The sequence below is a fragment of the Nicotiana attenuata genome, unplaced genomic scaffold, assembly GCF_001879085.1.
Source record: "Nicotiana attenuata strain UT unplaced genomic scaffold, NIATTr2, whole genome shotgun sequence".
NCBI lineage: Eukaryota > Viridiplantae > Streptophyta > Magnoliopsida > Solanales > Solanaceae > Nicotiana > Nicotiana attenuata.
The window spans coordinates 92,403-115,705 of record NW_017670926.1 but is presented as its reverse complement, the minus strand read 5'-3'; the positions used below and the strand labels follow the sequence as shown (position 1 = coordinate 115,705).

General features: G+C 38.6%; 1 protein-coding gene across 3 annotated transcripts; it reads right to left on the bottom strand.

Annotated features, from left to right (window-relative positions):
- Positions 1-10,859: 10,859 nt before the first annotated feature.
- Positions 10,860-22,254, bottom strand: LOC109244544 (probable ubiquitin-like-specific protease 2B). 3 transcript variants are annotated; one of them, XM_019411652.1, is made up of 9 exons: positions 21,940-22,254; positions 18,310-18,448; positions 14,393-14,675; positions 12,203-12,419; positions 11,945-12,112; positions 11,724-11,855; positions 11,557-11,638; positions 11,366-11,479; positions 10,860-11,286 (listed from the first exon to the last, which is right to left on the bottom strand). In XM_019411652.1, exons 3-9 carry the CDS (start codon positions 14,472-14,474, stop codon positions 11,134-11,136), a joined length of 948 nt encoding a protein of 315 aa, XP_019267197.1. In that variant the 5' UTR covers positions 14,475-14,675; positions 18,310-18,448; positions 21,940-22,254; the 3' UTR covers positions 10,860-11,133. The 3 variants fall into 3 exon arrangements, with proteins under 3 accessions (XP_019267197.1, XP_019267198.1, XP_019267199.1); XM_019411653.1 differs by lacking the exon at positions 18,310-18,448; XM_019411654.1 differs by lacking the exons at positions 14,393-14,675; positions 18,310-18,448 and having other exon boundaries at positions 21,940-22,251.
- Positions 22,255-23,303: the final 1,049 nt, after the last annotated feature.

Here is a 23,303-nt window from a genome sequence, read left to right as displayed (position 1 = left end):
TTATCGTGCGATTTGACTTCATGTGAGGCTTATGCCTTTGTTTCTTTCTTACTCAATCTTATGCGACGCAAAGCGCTTGATGTAAATCGAAAATTGAAGAACCATAATGGTACTACAGATGTGATACGAGATATATATCCCGGTATAGCTGATCAGATTATTGTCGTCGCCTTATGGAAGAATATTTTATTGTTTCAGCCCAGTAGCGGTATTTTCGAGGGCTTTGAGGCTAGGCACAAGTTGTCGCGATGCTTATGAATGACTATTCTGCAGTAGTAATATGATGGTAGGGTGTTGCCCACGTGTTAGGGCAGTGAATGATTTCAAGGGAGGTTTACTCAGTGCGTAATCAAGAGATTCGATATTTTATTCCCGGTAGGGGGAAATGCAATCGAACTAAGGAGGGTCAGATGTGGACTGGTGGAAGTAATGAGACTTGGTAATTGCAAGCGTGGTGGAATTTTTCTTCTATATTGGGGTGCTGTCGTCCTAATTGGACGTATTAAGTTTGTCGGTGTGATGATCTTCTACAATTCACCTTGAGGCAAGGTATTGTGAAATAGTATCGGAGATACAACTATCAGATATCGCAGGATGCGGTGGTTCAGGATTGAGTCAGTATTTCTAATGTTGACGGTTCGAGAAAGATGACCTTCGGAAAAGTTTGGAGTTAGTAGCGATTTGTGGATTCAAGTACTATGAAGACAAATTTTGTTAAGGCAACAACTGAGCAGCAAAGGATGAGAAAGACATGTGGGAAGTGTTAGGCGGAGCTTTAAATTGCTAAAAGGCCAGGCTTAGGAAGCGTAGGTCGAGCAGTTGATTAAAGGAGTGAGTTTGCCCAAAGTGGGAGAGTGGCGGAGCTGTATAGGGCTTGGTAGTAGGAAGACTATGCGCCTTAAGGAAAATTTGGAGCGGTTTAAGAATATTGGTGCTTGGCTATAGGGGGTTCTAGCGCGGCAGGAGATCTAATATAACGGAAAGGAGCCCCTTAGATGAAGAAAGATGCAGCATGACTTTGAATTGGAAGGATGTTGTCGCACATTTAATGATGTTCATGAGGGGTAAATGGACCTGTGCAGCTGGAGAGTGAGCTCAGACTCAGGATGGGTTACTGATGTTGAAGTGATTGTACCCCGTGCAGCGGTGTTGGAAGATGCCAGGGAGAGCTTTTATAGGTGGGTTACCGAAGTGAGCAGGTTGGCGGTTGCGTGGTTGGCGAGGCTTCTGCGAAGGATCCTATTGGGTATGCAGCTAAGAGATCGATCGTGTGGATGTGATGGATGATTTTGAGTATAAGGAGGGGGTTTTACAGAAAGAATCCGAGAATTTATGTGGTTGATCGTGCAAAAGTTATGTCGATGGAAGCTAGGGAATGTGGGTGAATTCCAGAATTGTGAAATAATGGCTTCACGCTAAGTGGGAGAGTCCCACCGCTTATGATGGGGTTGCAGAGTTAACTACCTGCGGGGGTTCTGGTTGTTAGCATATTGATGGGCTATTTCAGCTACGGGGGAAGACCATAAGTGGTAATCTGAGCAAAGGAATTATTAAAGGTGGGCTATCGTTGGCCTTATGCGCCCATGCTCAGACATGGGGAGAGATTCAGGATTTTGCTTTGTATAGGCGCAGGTTCCAAGGTAAGTGATTCGGCGGGTTCTTCGCCAAGGGGGTATTCGTGTGATGGAAGACTCAGGGAGTTGATTATATTCGGGGCCAAGTCAGAGCGGGTGGCTCTCAGCAGTGGTCCTAGTGAAATTTAAATAAGGAAGTGTGATACCTAATGATTTCGAGCCTATATGTGCAGTTGAGAATCAAGCTTTTGCAGCAGCTTACGAATGGAGACTCAGAACGTTCTGTGATGTTTTGTCTTGCGGTATAGCATTTGAGAGATATGAGACAGTTCACGGGATTTGAGACAGCACGGTCTTGCGATTCGAAGTCACTCAAGATGAGTGCAGATGGAGTATGTTATGTGTTGGATGAAATCAGTATTATCTTTAAGGCAATCAAGGATAAATTGGAGGAAGGTAGTTTGATTGGCCATAGTTGAATTTGGCATATTGGTGCTGGCGATCAGTTTCTTCAGCGTGATCGAGTATGCAAGCGAGTTGTGATGGTGCATATGAGGCTTGTCAGCTGCCGTAATTGAGATTATTCAGAAACATCCTTATGTTATGGTTTGTATGAGGAAGTAAGCTCCGGAGGGGCTATGGTGGCTTAGACCACTACTTAGATGTTTGCATATTCTACGGTTATGGGAATTTACCTGTGTGTTGCTATGATTCTCCTGAAGTGAGTTAAGTGAAAAGTTCTTATATGATGAAGTGTTAAAATATTAATGTTAAAATCGTGTTCTATCATATGTTGGCACATTGGGTGCAGTGAGTAGCATGGAAATTCGAAGTGAGGATCAAGGTTGCAGCTTGGTGCTGGTAAGGATGTCACGAGCTCGGATGAGCAAGAAAAGGGTGGAATGTTTAAAGTAAGTTGGTTTTGTCATCAGTGTCATCCTGGTTAATTATTCTTGATCGCTTTTCAGCGTCAGTGCGGCCGGTGGTTTGGAGGTACGACCCAGTTATTTGTTATGGTAGGTTGTGGGAGTGTGTCCCACAGGAAGGTTGTATAAGTGGGGCAGGTAGTCACTTGATTGATTAAAGATCTAGACCAATATGAAGATTCGTGACGGTATCGTTTGGTTGAGAATATATGCCTGGAAGGCACTCGGATTCTGAGTTGTGGACTGCGGATGAGTACTCCGGTTATGATGGTTGTCCTTGTGTGTTCGGAGAAGAGGGAAATTTGTATGGACATTTGAAAGGTTATTGGCTTAGTTTGATGTGATCAGGATCGACTTGAGGTCGGTGGATGGATGTAAATGTGAATTTGGGCTCTGTGTCGGGCCAGTTGTGTTCATTTGAGTAATGCGCTCCTTATGGAGTAGTCAGAGTGTTATTTCGTTGTCAGATATTCCATGTAGTGATGCATTGCGCCGTGAGAGTTGCGAGACGGCTTGAGAAATTGCATATGTGTTGAAGATTGGTGCAGAAATGATGTATTATGAGCAAGATGGCTCTTGAGATTCAGTTTGTATATTGCACCCCAGTTGTGCTTGAGTTTCGTAGCTTATAGTGCTACATGTTCCGTCAGGGATGTTATCATGCACCTAGCGTGCTTGTGACCAGAATTCGATATTTTATGGTAATGAGCAAATTTAGCTCGATGCGTAATCTCCTTATGTGAGATCTATGTTTGGATCGGGTTGCGCGCCGCAACAGTGTGATGTTGAGTATAATTTTCTATATGCTATTTTTGTACGTCTCGCTTCCTATTTCTAAGGAAAGTCCGTATTAGTGCGGGAGTTAGGTAATTCCTTCCAGAGTTCGTTTTCCCTTGGTATCGCATTCTAAATTGGTAGCCTATTGGCACATCGTGGCATCATATGAGACTTATGGTCATGTCGGGATGGCTTATTGCCTGAGCAATTCGTATTGGGTGAGACGAGATTGTTGGATTTAGGATCAGTGCAATCTGATTACGTGAAGTATATTAAGGAGCAAAGATCACTATTTGGTTCAGAATATGGTAATGTTTCTTGTCAGAAGTATAAACTCAATGATTGGTTGACTCGGCAGTTGATTATAAATTTCTGCACATCTCTTCCGTTGTGGCGGTATTGTAAGAGTGGAGTAGGACCTGTATATGTTATGGGGTGCAAAGGGAGTATCAGATTCATGGAATTTCAATTAAGCTGAACAGAAAATGTTACCGTGGTTCGGTGAGAAAAATGATGAAAGGTGTGAATTCAGCAAAGTTATGCAGTCATGTTTGGGTACAACTTGTGGTGATTGATATGGTGATCGTATGTTGGAAACAGGTCAGGCATAGAATTCCGGATGTTAGAATTGGGCTCTAAGGCTTATTTGCTTTAATAAAAGGGAATATCTTCAGAATTGATCGAGCTGATGTGCTCAACTGAGTTATGGTAGCACGGGAAGGTACATGAGGTGTTAAACAGTGATTTCAGACTACTTCAGTGTAGTTCTCAGCACGTTCGAGGACGAACGTATGTTTAAGTGGGAGAGAATGTAACGACCCGACCGGTCGTTTTGAGTTCTAGTGCTCCGTTTAGCAGCCTGAGGCCATGAGCAGCTTCATTTCAGGTATTATGACTTGTACGCGTGGTTGGAATTAAGTTCAGGGAAGTTCAGAGTTGATTTGGAAAGAGAATTCTCATTTCAGAAGCTTAAAGTTGAAAGAATGAACTAAGATTGGATTTTTAAGTAAACAATCTTGGAATTAGGATCTGAAGGTTCCAGCAGGTTCGTATGATGATTTTGGACTTGGGCGTATGCCCGATTCGGGTTTTGGATAACCCGGGAGTGTTTTGGCGCCTATTGTGGAAGTTAGCATTTTAGAAGAAATTTCATAAGTTTGGCTTGAAGTGCATTTCAGTGTTATCGATGTCCGTTTGGAATTTCGAGACTATGAATAGCTCTGTATGGTGATTCTGGAGTTGGGAGCGCGATCGGAAATGAATTCGGAGGTCCGTAGGTCATTTTGGAGTCATTTGGCTAAAGATAGAAATTTGAAGGTTTTTGAGGAGTTTGACCGGAAGTGGACTTTTTGATATCGGGGTCGGAATCCGATTCCGAAAGTTGGAGTAGGTCCGTAATGTCGAATATGACTTGTGTGCAAAATTTGAGGTCAATCGGACGTGATTCGAGAGGTTTAAGCATCGAAAGTAGAAGTTGGAAGTTCTAAAATTCATAAAGCTTGGATTAGGGGTTGATTCATGATTTTAGCGTTGTTTGATGTGATTTGAGGCCTCGAGCAAGTCCGTAATGTGTTTTGGGATTGGTCGGTATGATTAGTTGGGGTCCCGGGGGCCTCGGGTGGATTCCGGGTGGTTGACACGGATCGATTTTTGGAGTTGAAGAAAAGGTGAAGCAGCTGGCATCTGGTATTTACGCACCTGCGAAGTTTTGGCCGCAGGTGCGGAGCCGCAGAAGCGGCAAGAAAGACCGCAGATGCGGATTTTGGGTGAGGAAAGCTGGGACCGCAGATGCGGTCAGGGAGCCGCAGATGCGGGACCGCACCTGCGAAAAAGGGAGCGCAGAAGCGGAAGCTGCGCGGCTTGGGAAGGAGCCGCAGAAGCGGCATTTTGACCGCATAAGCGGAGCCGCATAAGCGGAAATAATTCCGCAGAAGCGGAAATGCTTGGAGGCAGAAGGTTTGTTTTAAAATCGGGGTTGACTTCATTTCTCTCATTTTTTTCAAGGCTTGGGCAATTTTTGGGGGGCTTCAAGAGGAGATTTTCGTCATCAATGATAAGGTAAGTTATCCCCACCTATTTTGAGTTGAATACATCAATTATGTATGGATTTGGGCATGAAAATTAGTATAAAAATTGAGGTTTTGGTGGAAAACCTAGAAAATTATATACTTGGAATTTAGCCACGAAATTGAACATGGAATTAGGAGTAAATTGTATATTTGAGTTCATAAGGTCATGGGTAATCTTTATCTTCGAAAAATTTCGGATTACGGGCACGTGGGCCCGATGGCGTTTTGGTCAACTTTTCGATCGGAGTTAGGAATTTGCTATAAATTAGATTATAATGAATAATTGGGCATATGTATTGGATTTGCGTAACCGTTGGCTAGCTTTGGAGCGTGATGCATCAATTGGAGTCTTTGGAAGGGCGTGGAATGCCGGTTATGGATCTTCAGAGCGAGGTGAGTCTCCTTTCTAACCTTGTGAGAGGGAAATGTCCCTATAGGTGAATTAATTGGATAATTGCTCTTATTTGCGGGGGCTACGTAAGCACGAGGTGACGAGAGTCCGTGCGTAGCTACTATTATGCTATTGTCCGGGTAGTCTAGGACCCAAAAGCATGTTATACTTGGAATACTTGTAATCTTGTGGATAGTTGAATTGTCTAAGCTATATCAAAATAGTAAATGAAATTCTAACAAGATGTAAACCTCATTTCCTTAAATTGTTAAAAGAGAATCAGCTCTTCTTTGNCGGAAGTAGAAGTTTGAAAGTTTTAAGTTCATAAAGCTCGAATCGGGGTGTAATTCATGGTTTTAGCGTTGTTTGATGTGATTTGAGGCCTCGAGCAAGTCCGTAATGTGTTTTGGGACTGGTTGGTATGTTTGGTTGGGGTCCCGGGGGCCCCGGGTGGATTCTGGGAGGTTTACGGATCAAAAAGGAGTTTTTGGAGGTGCTGAAGCATCTGCTTCTGTCATAACCGCACCTGCGGTTGGTTGGCCGCAGGTGCGAGACCGCATAAGCGGTCGATTTTTCGCAGAAGCGGCTAAGACCGCAGATGCGGCCCTAAATCCGCAAAAGCAGAACCGCAGAAGCGGTAGGGCCTGTCGCAGATGCGGCCCAAGGCCAGGCATGTCAAGACCGCAGATGCCGCCCGATATCTGCAAAAGCGGAACTGCAGAAGCGGTGGGCCTATCTGCAAAAGCGGCCCAGACCGCAGAAGCGGTCTTCCTTCCGCAAAAGCGGTGGCCGCAGGTGCGGCCCAAGACCGCATATGCGGAAATCACATAAGGTAGTGGCCTTCATTTATTCGGGCCCAATGCCATTTTTGCTCATTTTTCACTCGTTTCATGGGCGATTTTGGGAGCTTTTGAGAGAAGACTTCCCCCTAGCATCTTGAGGTAAGTTGTCTCACCTATCCTTAGTTTAATACTTGAAGTTTGGGTGGATTAACACTTGTAAATTAGTAAAAAAAAAATCATGGGAATAGAGTAAAACCTAGGGTTTTGTTAAAAACAAGATTTAACCACGAAATTGGTTGTAGAATGGAGTAGAAATCATATATCTTTGTCCTTAGGCTATAAAGAACAACTTCCTTCGAAAAATTTCGGGATCCGGGCACGTGGGCCCGGGGTCGGATTATAGGAACTTTGAATTTAAGGTTGGGAAATTGGGTGGAAAGTTAGAATATGAACTTTTAAGCATGTATTGACTAGTTCTTACCCTATTTGAATAGTTGTGGATCGTTTGGCTCTAAATTGGAAGTTTGAGCGCGTTCTTGAATCGGAATGTAGGCTTCGGAGCGAGGTGAGTCTCCTTTCTAATCTTGTAAGAGGGAATTGTCCCCATAGGTAAGTTAATTGATTATGTGCTCCTATTTGTGGGGGCTACGTACGCACGAGGTGACGAGAGTCCGTGCGTAGCTACTATTATGCTATTGTCCGGATAGCTAGGACCCAAAAGCATGTTATACTTGAATTATTTGTAAGCCCTATGGTAGCTTGAATTGCTTAAATCACATGAAATTTGTAAATGAATTTCTAAAGGGGTTAACTTTACTTTTTAAAATTTGTTAAAGGAGAATTTGATATATTTTGATAAATATTCCCTGATAAGTTCTTACTTGATTGATTGAGCATGTATCTCTCCGTGTACCTGCATCGCATGTATGATTCGCGAGCAGGGTATGTGTTTATTTTTTGTTGACCGCGTCACAGATTATTTCGCGAGCGGGGTAATAGATGCATCTATAAGCGCGTCGTCGACCCTCGGCAAGTGCACATTTCTTTTCTGTTGGACCGGGCCGTCGCCTCGGCATGATTTGCGCATGATATTTTTTATATATATTGATGCACGTGAAATTTTAAATGATGATATTGCCCTTCATGGCTTGATGTAAATTGATAAGATAAAGAAAGGTAAACCTTGAAAATCCTTTACTATTTGTTGAAGGTGTATTGCTTGTTTTCCAGCTTTGTGAGTTAGTACTGCCTTATAAAATTCTTGATTTCCTCACACATTTAGTATATTATTATTGGACCACTAGTAAGTGTCAAAGTTGACCATCTCGTCTCTACTTCTTCGAGATTAGACGGGATACTTGCTGAGTACACGTTGATTACGTACTCATACTACACTTCTGTGCATTTTTGTTGCACAGGTATAAGTAACTTTAGTGGCTTACTGGGCGTAGCGGCGCGGATGATTCTGGGACTAGGTGAGCTGCATTGTTCGAGGCGACCCGCAGCTAGTGTAGTTCCTTTCAGCATTTTATATTTGTTCCCTGTCCACTGTATTTCGGACAGATGTTGTATTTTATTTTCCTTATCAATAGATGCTCTTGCACTTGTGACACCGGGTTCTGGGTCGGTTCTTCGAAAGAATTGTATTAACTGTTCACTTTTTTTTTATTTGAATTGAAGTAATGACCTCTTTATTTATGAAAATTGGAAGGAAAAATCCTAGATTTCTATATAATTAAAAGGAGAATTCAATTGATAATTTAGTTGGCTTGCCTGACAGCGGTGTCCGGCGCCACACGACCCTTAGTGGATTTTGGGGCGTGACACCCTTAGTGAAGATATTAATTTTACTTGTGTTATTTATAATAAAGGTTGATTCCTTATTTAAAACTCTAATTACGTTTGTTTCTTGGTATTTGAGATGTAATTCTCATATTTGCAAATAAAAATGCCTATTAAGTTAATCCGAATAAACTCAAAGAAAAAAAACCTGAACCGAATATACATTCCTAACAAACTCTATATTAGGTATAATATATACATTAAAGAAAATTGTGGCACCCATCAGCTCTAAATCTTAGATCCGCCTCTGGTTGCCACATGCATAACAGGCTGATGAACTGCAGAGCCTATTGTTGGCCCAAGTAAAGGTTAGTTTTGAAGACTGACAAAGGAACTCAGGCATGAACCAGATCCATCCCTCCAGGTCCATCCCTTGTGTGCATAGAAACGGGCAGATTCGAGCATGTGGGATGCACGTAAAGAAGATAAGCTTAAATTGGTGTATTTAGTATCTCCTGATCGAAAAGGTTGCATAATTGATAAGGAGAAGGACTCGTTAATCAAAGAGAACACTATCCAAGATAGGGAAGGAGTTAGAAGTTGAAATTGACTAGAACTCTTCCACCGAGGAAGAGTTGCATCAGAACTCTAGTTATTTCTTCATCTACTAACTCTATAAATTGCAGGATGTTCTCACATTACAGGTGTTGCACAAAAACGCAGAAGTTAAACGTGAATTGAGAGAAAAATATCAAGGCTTTTTGCAAGCAGTTTGTGTGTGATTCAAGTGTGCAAACCTGAAGCTACATGAACCAGATTGAAGAATCAGCTCCATAAAGAGTTTTATGTGTCTTTCTTTATTTCTAGTTCAATTATAGTGGGTGTTTTCATATCAGCTTTATCTAGAAGCAATTGTAATAGGTACTTTGAGTATTCAAGTTAGAGTTAACTTGAAGTTGTCGCAACAGTTAGAGGTTGGTTGCTACAACGAGATTAGAGGTAATCCTTAGGTTTACAAGGAGTTTTGTAAATGTTGTTTTGGCTCAGTGATTTAGTGAAGTGTTGGGAAAAATCCTACTGAGTAGTGGGTCGTGGTTTTTTCACATTTTGAGCCGGGTGTTTTCCACGTAAAAAATACTTATGTTCTTTACTTTCTACATTTATTATTCCATAACAGTAGTAGAAGGAACATATAGAAGAACCGGGTCCTTCCATAATCAGTTTAAGCGAAAAATTGGTCACCACACAAATCACCCCCTCTTGTGTGGTATTGAAGTGTAAAACAACACCTATAGAAAAGCAGAGAAGAAGCTTATGTAACGAGAATGAAACCAAAATTGAAAGACGGATTCCTCGTCGAAAAATTAACAAGAAAAATCCTTGGCTGTGGAGACGAATGCAGAAGGAATGCTCGATCTGCCTTGAATCCATGGAAGTAGAGGATATATGAGAGTGTGATGCGTGTCATCTTGTGATTCTCTTGGACTTATTATGCATGTCCAACTGAAATTTTACGTTACCAGTTTGAAATTCCAGCATCAGTTTCACTCTTAAAAGCTCCAAGCTCTAGCATACAGTGCTGAGGTTCACATATATACAGAATTTCAAACTCCAGAAATAATTATTAGTTTTTGAACCTTTACTAGTGCAAATCCAAAAAAAAAAAATCCAGGAACGATTTTATGGCTTTTGAATTCCTATTATACTTAGATAATTGAGAGTTACTGCTTCACGTCATTCAAACTCCGGAAATAATTTCTTGATTTTGAACTTATAGATATCAAAGTTTAACAATCATTCCTAGAGCTCTTCCGTGTTTTAAATAGGGTTTTTTTTATTTCAAGTTAAAGCATCCGGCCAAGCTTTTAGATTGAAAAAAGTGCTTTTGTGTAAAAGTAGAAGCAGTTCTTGAGAAGTAGAAAAACGTAACTTCTCCCCAAAAGCAATTTTTTGAAAAGTACTTTGAGAAAAATATACTTAGAAGCACTTTTTAAAAATTTGTCCAAACACTAATTGTTGCTCAAAAGTGCTTTTCAAATTGATTAGCCAAACACAAACTGCTTCTCACCAGAAAAACTTTGTTAAATATATACTTCTAAGAAAAGAACTTTTCAATATAAGCTGATTTTAAAAGCACGGCCAAATATGCTATAAGATGGAGCACGCTGTGCAAGAAAGCAAAACTGACCTATGTATGAGTTAAACTGCTTGAGATTAAGAAGGGAATGAAAAGCACCAAGAATGAAAGAGAGGACATCAAAGCCAATGTATCCAAAAAAGAAGAGGAACTTCTCAGCTTCTAAACGCTCTGATCAAAAGATGAATGAATAGAAGGAAATAACAAGGTGAAGAGAATGAAAGCTGGAAGGAGAATGAAACAAAGCTGGAAAGAAGAAGAGAATGAGCAGAAAATTACTTAGAATCCCTTCTTTAATATGTTTTAAAGGTGTAGACATGAGTATTAAAGAAGAAGAAAGATGAACGCATTTCTAGCTTACTACAGTCATGCCTGCAGGTTAGCAAAACACAACACACTAGCAATTCCCTGAACACAGAGATACACACACTTCAATTTGCATTCAGCTATAAGGTCTAACAAAGTTGAGCAAGACTAATAGAAATTGTTTTCTGTTTCTAGTGCAAAAACTGTAGAAGTCCTCATTTTGACCTTTTTTCCCTTGACCGGAAAAAAAAAAAAAAAAAAAAAAAAAAAAAAAAAAAAGAGCGAATATAGAATAAAATAGACAAACTTAAATATCCCAATGATCCATAGTTACTTGTCCTTCCAATAGTATCAATATATCTCTCTATTTTACTTCTTACCCACAATGTCTATACCAGATATATAATAGCATCCTCAGAACCTGAGACGCTTTCACCAGAGACTGCTGTGTTCTTCATGTCCTCAGAAGAATCCTTGGTCAGAGTTGGCAATTCCAGCCAAAAGCTTTCTAACTGGTCAGGAGTAAACCAGTCTCTCTTCATCTACAAAGCAGAAAGAACTATGAGGATTAGAGGATTTCTTGATAATAAAATGATAGATATAGTTTGCCAAAGGACTCACAAAGTAAGGGTAGCCTTCAGAAATGCTAAAGTTTTCCGGAGCGCTCTCTAGGAAAAGGCTAATGAAGTACAAAGCAAATTTACCGCAGTCCGTACCATTTGTCTGCTGCGGCACCTGAAAATTTTCAAGTCATGTTAAATGAGAAACCATTAGTAAGTAACATCAGAAACATCAGTGAAAAGTATTGTGACCTTAGGAATCAATAACTTGATTTTCTTAATCAGCTGCTGGCTCTCTGGCCTCTCTTCATTTTTGAAAATGTCCAAAACAAATCTACAAATCAAACAAAACAAAGCATACAAGTCAATTAACTAGAAAAACAAAAATCATAAGGTAGTATGTTCATCGAGGAAAATACTTTCTTATCTCAGATTCATATGGCGAGGGTCCTGCCATATGCAGTGAATCCAGTAACAACATACAGGGAGTTTTGGATTCCGACTCTAAACTTCCGCCGAGATTGCAAAAGATCAAAAGACACCAATGATCCCTGATAAATAACATCTCAGTATACAAAGCACAACAAAAAAAATTATATGTAACTTTGGCATAACCAGATAACAAATCAGAAACACATACCAGAGAACGATGGGAACAAAAACATATTTTTTCGAGAATATGTCTAGCCCCTTAATCCACCTCAACACCTTAGCCTTGAATAGTTTGGTTGTGTATAAATAAAACCACATGGACTCAAGGTATGTAAATGAACTTTTCTTATCCTCTGGTAGTTCCCTCCATATGTTCCTACATAATCCCGAGAAGTTATGCTCAAAACAGAAACTGGCAAACATAAATATATTTGCATAATTTAGCACACAGAACCCACAAACTTACTCCAGGTAGCAGTCAAAGTCAACCGAGTTTAACTTTCCATCTGATTTGCCATTCCTTTTATTTGACAGTCCGCGGAGGCGAGCAGAACGTCGTAGCAGAACAGCTGAATCAAGTGCAGCAGCTACTTTTTTACTTTTTCTTTTTTGACATGTGCGTGGGTGTTCCGTTGAGCGAGACTGACTTGGAAGTTCCTCATCAGTTCCTTTTTTACCAAATCCTGTCGTGACACAATTTACCATTCCGACAATAAGCATTTTTGATTGTCTGGTGAATCTAATAAGAGTTATAATTTCCAAAGCAGGAAGTGTTGACTGCTAAGAGCACCAGAAGAATCAAAAATAGAGTTATAACTAGAATTATTGCACTTAGTTATTGCTTTTGAGGAGAGCCAGGATGTGAAGGCACTGGTTCTTCTCAACCACCAAATCCAAATAAAGTACAAGGGAATGGTGCATGGGAAAAGGAATTATTTAAATAGCAAAAGCCCTTAGGAGAAGAGAGCAAACAGTTAATTGGACATTGCTTCACCTTTCAACCATTGGGTTGATTACACTTGATTCATCACCAACCAATGACTTTTGTGATGTAATTTACAGTTGTAATTATACAAACTAATAAAAAACAAACCAATATCAGATTTGTGTATTCTGAACAACAGCTCATTAGCAACAACGGCATAACAAGTTCAGGAAAAAGTTTATACCACTAGGCTTCGCATAAAAATAATTACTTAAACAGTAGCCCAAGCAACAATTTTGTGCGAGTCAAATTATCAGTCTATAAAAGCAGATGTAAAAGAAAGAGTAACAATAATTGGAGAAATAAAAGACAGAGGGGCAAGTATAAAACCATTTCTACTTCTTTTAGCCATCAATCCTGAACTGAAGGATAAACGGATATAGAAGTAGGACTTCAAAAATACTGAAGTTTCCTTTTGTTTCTCTAACAGAAATGGAAGTAAAATCTGAGAGAAACGCTTCAAGTTCTCCAAAAAATCATGGCAGACTCTTCCTGAGATTGGTAAAAAAGTAAAAGACAGAGATAACAAAAATGATTGCCTGCAATGATTTTCCTTTTCTAGATCAGGAAAAAACAGTGTAGAAGTTGTCCTGTGATTGCCAACCTAGGATTTAACGATAGGACTTTACGAAGGAGTGAATGCAGAAAAGGATGTAAAAGAAGGCAATACACAGGAGAGGGGTGTGTGTGTGCACACCCCCGAGAGAGAGAGAGAGAGAGAGAGAGAGAGAGAGAGAGAGAGAGAGAGAGAGAGGTGCAAATGAAGGAGAAATGGAGGCGCTGAAACAAAATGATGATTAGGGCAAACAAATGCATTTAAGTGGAATGTAGAATAGTCATTAGCATAGACCCGATCCTTGCGATATCTGGACTGGAGACGTAATCTACGTATGGTTAAAATAGTCTGGATTGCCTTCTAAAGCAATTTGCTAAAGTGTAGCCAAAGCACTACTGTTCAATTAGCTGAAAAATATAGTCTGGATACGATCTGCCAAAAACCTTTAATAAATGCATATCTAACACAAAAGAAATTAATGACACATATTCTCCCCATTTTTGTGAAAATAAATAACAGGAAATGAAAATGTTCTTAGTCCTGATAAGGTCGACAAAATACTTAAAAAACTGTTGAGTGATAATTTTAAAGGTAAGGTCCAATAAAAGAAAGTAAGATCTGCATAGCTTGCAAAGTTTAATTATGAGATATATGAATTAGTTTCTCTTAGAGTTCTTTTTATTTCTTTCTTTACAAAATAAATAAACAAGAAAAGTAAGTTAACAAAAAAGTCCAAAGGAGTCTAAGATTTCCTCAACTACAGAAAGAAAGGGAGCAAAGTGCGATTAAGTAATAGGACTCCGAACACTTTGTATGGCAAGTAAAGACAAGCTGTGACACCAAAGGATACAAATATGGCCATTTTGCTCATTAACAGATGTTGGGAAAGTTATTGCATTCACCTAACTAGATTCACATCAAACAAGTGGTAAGCTGCATCAAGACTGACTCTTTCTTGATCTATTGGAAACACAAAGGCCTCTTGGGTGGTAGAAGGAAACCCCTAGCAGTTGCCTAGACCATCAAAATCTAAAATACAGCCACCTAACATTTGAACAGATCAATGCAAGGATTAACTGCATCAAAAGCTGAACTAACAAGATTCGACTTTATACCTTTAACTATATTGCGGCAGTTCACCTGTGATTCCTTGCCTTGGCAAGACCGCAACAAGGTAGGTGCTCTCTTGAATCCCATCAATAGTCTATACCCAGCACCATCCTTGCTACTTGTAACACAAGTCAAACCAGAGACGCCTAATACAGACTTTTAAGATAGGTTCTTTTGACTACAAAAAATTTTAGGCCCTTGGTCTTCCCCGTACAGAAATGTCCTACTGTTCTATAATTACTTGGCCCCTCCGGCACTTAGCCATCTTGCAACTACTGTCTTGGCCTCCTACATATACAAACATTAAGTATTCCATGAACCAAAGATCCTTAAGTCTTCCAAACAAAAAAGCCAAAGAGAAGCATTGGCGGAACAAAAAGCAATAAGGATATTTTTCCATGAGTATAGCGGAAATCTCATTAAATAGAACTACAAATCAAATCCTTCATTTATGCATTAACTAGCATGGTAGTGAATGTAAAATCACTTATTCCATGACAAATGGATCCAACTAAAACCATACTTTTTTGTTGGGCCACTGCAGGGCCTTCTCAACTTAAGCAGTAAACAACAACAACAACAACTCAGTATAATCCCACAAGTGGGGTCTGGGGAGGGTAATATGTACGCAGACCTTACCCCTACCCTGAGGGGCAGGGAGGCTGTTTCCAGGAGACCCTCGGCTCAAGACAGCAACAAGAGACGATATATTAGTACTATCAATAGACTCACACTAAAATAACATAAAATACATAACATAACATAAAATAACAGAATAACATCAATATAAGAAATATAGGAAATACGAAAAGGATGGGAGGTATACTAATATCCAACAGATAAATCTCTGCATCAGTAGCCGATCAGTAGCCTCCTAAGATTAACTCCTAACTGGCTAGTCTCACTCTAGTGCGCTGTAGAAATATCCACAACTTCCCCCTAACCTACAACTTTAATGCTCGACCTCCACAATTCCCTGTCAAGGGCCATGTCCTCAGTAATCCTAAGACGCGTCATGTCCTGCCCGATCACCTCTCCCCAATACTTCTTAGGTCTCCCTCTACCTCTCCTCGTGCCCACCACAGCCAGTCGCTCACACCTTCTCACCGGTGCATCAGTGCTCCTCCTCTGAATGTGCCCGAACCATCTGAGTCTTGCTTCCCGCATCTTGTCCTCCATGGGGGCCACGCCTACCTTCTCTCGAATATCTCCATTCCTAATCTTATCTATCCTTGTATGCCCGCACATCCACCTCAACATCCTCATCTCTGCTACTTTCATCTTCTGGATGTGTGAGTTCTTAACCGGCCAACACTCGGTCCCATACAACATGGCAGGCCTAACCACTGCTCTATAAAACTTACCTTTTAGTGACGGTGGCACTTTCTTGTCACACAGGACTCCCGTCGCTAACCTCCACTTCATCCACCCCACCCCTATACGGTGTGTGACATCCTCGTCGATCTCCCCGATCCCCTGAATAACTGACCCAAGGTACTTGAAACTACCCCTCTTAGGGATGACTTGAGAGTCAAGCCTCACTTCCACTCCTGCTTCCGTCGGCTCAGCCCCAAATTTGCACTCGAGGTGTTCCGTCTTCGTCCTGCTCAACCTGAAATCTTTAGACTCAAGGGCATGTCTCCAAACCTCTAGCCTCTCGTTGACGCCGCGTTGTGTCTCGTCAATTAGGACTATGTCATCAGCAAATAGCATGCACCATGGCACCTCCCCTTGAATATGATGCGTTATGGCATCCATCACCAGGGCAAATAGGAAAGGACTGAATTATCAAAATGTTTATGATTATTTAGTAAGATTAAAAATAATCAGTTTTATTGACGTAATAGTTAGCACTCCTAGTTATCTCCAAAAAACTGATTTTTTTACAATAGCCTGATTCAAGATTAAAGAAAATAGTTTAATTAGCAAATCAGGTATAGCTGTCCAAACCAAACAGGGCCCTAATAAATAAAGATTTGACTTAGAAATTGAATTCATTAAGGTTGAACATGAACCAAAAAAGAAAAAGAGAGAAATCTATAATTCTAAAGTGCTCCTGGAAAGTCGGAAGGAATATATGTTTGAGACTGTTGTGACAGAGTATAAAAGATAGGTATAACAATGAGCTCTTGCTTTAAAAAGATGACCGAAAGAGGGAGCAGAAGATAGGACTATAAATAGGAAAGGAAAATCAAGTATTTAGGAGTAGATGGAGCCAAAATAAGCATATCTATCCTTTTACAATAGAAATTGGCAGCAAATCATGTGGCAAACTAGAAGATCTAAAACAACCATACCAACCAAAGATAAAATATAACTAAAACATTCCAGCATGTTATTTATAGCTCTCAAATGCTGTCAGTAAAAATAAAGATAAAATTGTTGTCTAACCCTTGATAACTAAGTTGGTAGCTAATGTGTTGTTTGACGTTGTTTTCAGTGCCTCAAATTGGAACTATAATGACATTAGCCTTTAGACATTTGAAAGCATAAAATTAGAATAAAAGATATCGCAGTGGCAAACGAGCTTGCTTATCAGTGAACAAGAATAAAAACCCATGACTAAAATATAAGGATTAGCAAGTGCAGTGTTGTTAACTGCTTGCTTGAAGCACAGTTCAAGTCCTCAAATCAGGTGCATCCAGGCAGGAAACACCAAGACAGTAAGGAATGAGACTCATTTCCCAGGAGCTCTGTCTTAAAGAGGGTAACATAAATAATATGTATGGTTAGCAAAGTGAGATATTCATTGTTAATAAAAATGTTATGAATGAATATGTCAGTGACTAGAAATAGGAAACTAGAATTTAGAAAGAAAAAAAAACTAGTAACTAAATCTGGATTAAAAATTTAAAGTTTAAACATGCACCTTTGCATATACTTTTATTAAAATAGTTCTTGATCTTGACTGACATGATTTTACTTCATATATTTCAATTAATGGTACTTTCTTTGAAAAACAATGTCCCAGATTACTGTCGCTTGTGTTTGTAGTTACTTTTCCTTGCATTATATATATATATATATACACACTTTTATCTTTTCTTCATTTGTGCCTTTCTCCTTTAAAAACACTCTTAAATTGTGCTTTACGATTGAGGCCCAAACAGATATTGGCGCTTTTCACCTCTGAGTCAACAGTAAACAAGTATATGTTTTATTGTCCCTTAAGGCCATCTAAGAAAATCCGTCTTCTTTCTTTGAAGTTCACTTATTCCAAAGTCAAAGCTTTGTCATCTCCTCTCACTATTGCTTCTTCACAATGCACTGTCATTATTCAGTTTATAACACCATCTGATTTTCCATTGGTGAGGAATAGCAAATTCTATCTACCTGTCAATACAAAACTATCACTTTTCCACCATTAATTTCCTTGACTGTAGTACCATAACAAACATTCGGACGATCAACAGTCTATCAGCCATCATTAACTAACTTATTAGCCAGATTGGTCTTTCCTTGTTACTGAATCCATGGTATATTATGTTGATCATATATGGAGGTGGACTGGTGGTAATCAAAATCCACCAGCTTAAGGATGCTTCCACCAAAATGTAAAAAGTAACACAATTTTATAAATCAGAAATGGGATACCTTGAATGACAAGAATCTTGATAAGCATATCATTTGGAAAAGCAGTGGATACTGTTTGATTTAGGAAGAGTTTTGGGGGTACTAAAAAGACATGGAAATTAAAATGGTAGACAATTAACAGACATTTCAGTTACTAAGAACATTATACAAAATACTGGCCCACTTTAAGAAGCTGCATGATTACAAAAGGATAATGAAACACATTATATACTAGTATGGAATGGGATTCATACGATATACTTACAATATTGGCATTACAGTCATATCACAACCAACGGAATATTTGCATGTCTAATGTTGAAAACTCTAGTGCCTTAAAGTTGCTTACCAGTATCTGGAATTCCACCTATTGATTTCTGCAACCAGGAATATTTTTATAACATTGGAGCTTAGCTTGACGCTAGTTGTGTGATCAGTTATGGAGCTTAGTTTGGAGCTTCTTGTTTCTTCAACAAGCTTGACAGTTCCTGCATTTGATATGCAACTTGGACTATGACAGCTGTAAAGCAGTAAACAACCCTTGATTCTATAGTAACTTGGAAGTCAAGAGAATCACTAAAAATTATTTAAGAATCTCCTGAATTAATGAACTTTACTTATTTCAAGTTACTCAAAACTCTTCTACTATGAACACTCTTGCATGTTGTTAACCACCAATTCAACAAGCATTATTCTCTCTTTCATCTTTTTATATGGTATTAAAGCCTCAGTGGTCTTGGTAGATGTTAAAGAAACCAATTCATTTCCTCTTTTAATTTTGTACATTGCATTTCAACGCTCTTGGTAATTGCTAAAGACGTCAGTAAATTCTTCACATAAGCCTGTGGCCTAATGCCGCTTGCTCTGCCAAAATCCTTTTTGTTTTTTATTATCTTCTTATTGGTGTCTCTTCTGGTGATCATTTTGGCGGCATCACTCCTCTTTTGGTGACTTTTTCAGCAGACTGCTCCTCTTCCCAGTAATAGTTTCAGTGGCACCGTGCCTCTATCTCGCTATTGCTTCAGCCGCTCCCTATTGAATTCTGTCCAACATGGTAACCATTCTTTTCGTCAACCACTCCAGCCACACATCTTTTTTTGGTGATCATTCTAACAGCACCATGCTTATTCCAGTAACCCTCCCAGTGGAACTACCCCTATTTAGTCAGTGTTCCTGCTATTCTCCAACCCACTTTTCCAGCATTCTTTTGCCAATTTTTGAGTACCAATTCGATCAGTATTCTAGCAATTTCTTTGAATTTTTTTTTAATATATCAATTCATGTTACACCAATAATTTCAAAAAGCTTCGCATTACTGTTCCTTCTCCGGTGACTGAATAGATTTTTCCATCAGTGCTACAATAAGAATTCTTCCATAGCTTCAATTACCATGAACTTTCCAGGGGAAAGAGTTCCTACTTCCTACACAGTTTTTCTTTCTGATGATTGCTCACCATTTTGGTGACACAATTCGAGCGACTCTGTAGAATATTCTTGATTATAATCCAGGATTCCCAGAATTCGGGAGCTTTCTTATTTTTTATAGCTCAAAACTCCTATATAAAGAGCTCCCTTGGATGTTGTTAACCACCAACTCGAAAATAGTCTTTTCTCACTTTTATCTTTTCACAAGAACTACTAATTCAAAGATCCACTAATAACATCTAAATATATTCTGGAAAACGATTTCGCCTAGATATTCTGCAGCTTAACAGATTTTCCCATGGCAAACAGAAGAAATTGGGGATGTAGCACAACTGGCTTTGCTATTCTGGAACTTTTATGAGCAACAATTGCTCAAAATTAACAACCTAATTAACAGTTCAGTGACAAGGTCTGATATTCCAATACAAGTGAACACATCCAAATAAACGTATAGTACAAATGTATTCAGCATTAGTATGTAAGGTTCTATATGGAAAGGGTTTTCAAAACTTAAAATAATGATTTGTAAAATAATCAGGAAGAAGGTTAAGATTAAAGGAACCTTCAGGCTCACAACAAAAAACTGTATGCTCTTAAAACCAGAAGGTAAACAAGATTCGAACAGGAGCAAGGACAGTCTGATAAGGGTAAAAACTTAGACATACCGGGTTTTTACACCAAACCAATGGATGCATGACATGTATTTGAACATACACTAATATGGTGAACTAATGCATATTTTCACTTCATTAAGCCACTTAAACATGAAAAGTTGAATCACTTTGGTGTTAAAACCCAGTGCAGGTAAGTGTTTACCATCTAATAAGCATGTGTATGCTGAAAACCACCTAATGATGTGTTTACGGAATAAGACTCACTGTTCAATCTGTGCATTGCACCACGCAAGACACTCAAATGCAGAAACGAGTAATCGGGCCATTTGTCATCAGTAAGATTTGACTCAAACATTCTCAAGTCAAGAGGAAGAGGAAAAAACCCAAAGAAATATGAGTAAAATAGATTCCATCCAAGCAATTCCTTAGAGAGGTAGATGAATTGTTAGAAAGCAGAAAGTAGATAAATCACAAATGATAGAAGGATAAAAACTTTTCTTCAGAGGGGTAAAGGCTTTAGTTTTCACCTGCATCAAATGGAAACCACTTATAGCTTCATGGAACTCATGGTCCAAAATAATGTGCTATTTAATATTGGAAAACTATCCACTTGGCCATAGCATTTGATCTTCAATCCAAGAATCTCAAAAACTCATAAAAGTGCATACAGTCCAAGCATAGCTCTCTAAGTGCTTACACACTCTGTGGTTTGTGTTAAAGGCAGGGGCAGATTTAGGGGAGCGCAAGGGGGTTACCCGAACCCCCTTCACTGAAAAATTACACTGTATATATAAGGCAAAATCTATTTTTTATCTCTATATATTAAGTTTTGAACCCCCTTAACATAACCCAAAAGTGTAGCTTAGTGGTCAAGGGGGTTCAAAACCTTCCTAAGGTCGTAGGTTTAATTCCCACTAGCAACAATTTTTTTTTTTTTGAACCCCCTTCGTGGAGATCCTGCCTCCGCCATAGGCACCACTGGTTAAAGGCCTTGTGAATAATATCTCACATCTGATTAAAGATTTGAAATTCTAGTCATGGGTTTTAAGTTTGTAGCACGAGAGTTGATTCAGATACGTATTTAAGCGACAAACTAATTCATACTACTGCGTTCTCTTTGTGAAGTGTGGGCATGTTTGTTGGGGATGGTGGTCCTAAAATACCCTCTGAAGTCTGAACTTCTTACTAACGCTAAATAAATCAAGCAACTAATAAAAGAAAACTTCCAACATATACAAGCTGTAAATCAATCACATTCCCACTGTGATCTTTTCTTGTTCTCCCTTGATCCATTGTATTTCATATAATGTTGAAACACAGATAATCATTTATACAATATTAGCAGCATTTTCTTACGAAGATCACAACACCGAACAAGAGATATTAAAAGATTCTTGCTTTAAAGAGTTAACTAAAATCAAGAAGAATGCTCAGTAAACTAAACTTATTCCAGCTATCACCAACACCATCTAATAATCATCTCAAGATTCCTAGTTCCCCATAACAGAACAATAGATTGCAACAACTATAGTCCACCGGCTAAAAAAAAGAGCAATTTTACAATGATTCCCAGATAATAAAAGCTCCATGATACACTCACATCCGGAGGCTAATTCAGGGTTTGAACTTTATGGTTCTTAATTCTAGGATAGCAACATCAAGTGCCAGTTTATGTATATAATTTTTACACATATTTAGTGGATTTCTTAAAAAATATAAAGGAGTTTGGACCAAATCTAATGTGTTATGCCGAACCCGTATCCTAAAGCCTACATCCACCACTACTCATTAGTCATAGAACAGAGAAATTGTAACAAAAATTAAACAGAAAAGCAAAGTAGCAACAGAAATTCCAACTCACAACCCTACAGGGTGAAAAACAAGTGCATTCTCAAAGATACCCAGATAACAAAAGTACCAAAACACTAGCAATTGAGTACCTGAAATAGGGAATATGACACATAGTTCCTTCTCCAACACCCTTTTCTTCATCTTCTGCGCCTCTTTTTACAAATATAACCCAAAAATTGCATTGTTCAAGTTAGAAGCAATTTTCTGGTTTCTGTAAATGTTGCTATCGGCGTGACCATCATCATCTTTTTGTATTTTTGCCACTCTAACGGAAAGCAGAATTGTTTGGTTCCTCCACAAGGTAAATACAAAAAATAGTATTATTCAGTACATGAATTACAATAAGCAACATACATTCCTTTAATCAAAATGCACTATTTTTTGTTTGGCTTACAGTTTTAGAATATAGTTGTGACAATTATAAGGTAATTACATATAAAATTTCTATAACAAATTTAATTTTACATATTTATATTGTTAATATACATAACTTAAATGTAAATTTTTTTGATATGCGGGGCATATACAGCCGTATCGATATTTTAAGAAATAAATTAGCAAAACAAGTTACTATAATGAGACAAAAAGATGGAACTAAGTAGAGAAAGGAGTTCAACTGAATTCCCTTAGTTAGAAATATTATATTGCATAATTTGAATAAAAATAAATATTTTTTGTTATATATAAACAATTGAATACCCTTGACATAAGGAAATTTTTAGTAAAATAGGAAAGGGGTTCAAAAGTTACTATAGATCATATGTTTAAATCTCAATTGTGACATTCAAAAGTAAATATTTATATATCAAACTCGAAACCGCAAATAATTAATACTAATCCCAATTAAAAAATATACTTAAATTTTTCAGGGGTAAAAAAGAATCTAATGAGAATCGTACGTAGCCGTTCAAGGTTGGAACTCAGACAGGAGAGTACAGAATTAGATTATCAAGTCATAACTAAGTACAAGATATAACTTGATAGATTGCGGAATAGAACCCAGACCCACCCATATCGCATAAGGAACCGACATAACCACCAGACTGGAACACCTTTGTTTGTCAAGAGGTGTCATCTTGATAGATATCACCTATCTTATTTTTTTCCAATCACCTATAATTTTGTAAAAAATTTCAGCAAAGTGATATCGAATGACACCGCTTGTAGCAACGTAGAACCCGCCCATGTTGATGTGGTCTTATGGATTTTAGTTGAAAAAAATTTCAATACTAAAAAATAGCTATTTACTGACTGAATATTTTCGACCGATTTAATATAGCCGCAATTTCCAACTGATTCGGTCAGAAATTTCATTAAAAATACATGTTAATTTTTTTTTAAAATTTTTGGCTCCAAATTGCGACTCTTTCAGTCGCTCAATTACATGAAAAATACTGCAAATTTTTTTTGGGATTTTCGACTGAATCAGTCGCAAAAAATAAATAAAATATAA

Excerpts from the sequence above, each read along its gene's own strand:
- LOC109244544 (XM_019411652.1), bottom strand. The coding sequence starts at position 14,474 with ATGGGATTCAAGAGAGCACCTACCTTGTTGCGGTCTTGCCAAGGCAAG. Across the intron at positions 12,420-14,392 it reads CTGCCGCAATATAGTTAAAG|GATTTGGTAAAAAAGGAACT; the intron begins GTATAAAGTCGA and ends GTGTCACGACAG. Across the intron at positions 12,113-12,202 it reads GACTTTGACTGCTACCTGGA|GAACATATGGAGGGAACTAC; the intron begins GTAAGTTTGTGG and ends GGGATTATGTAG.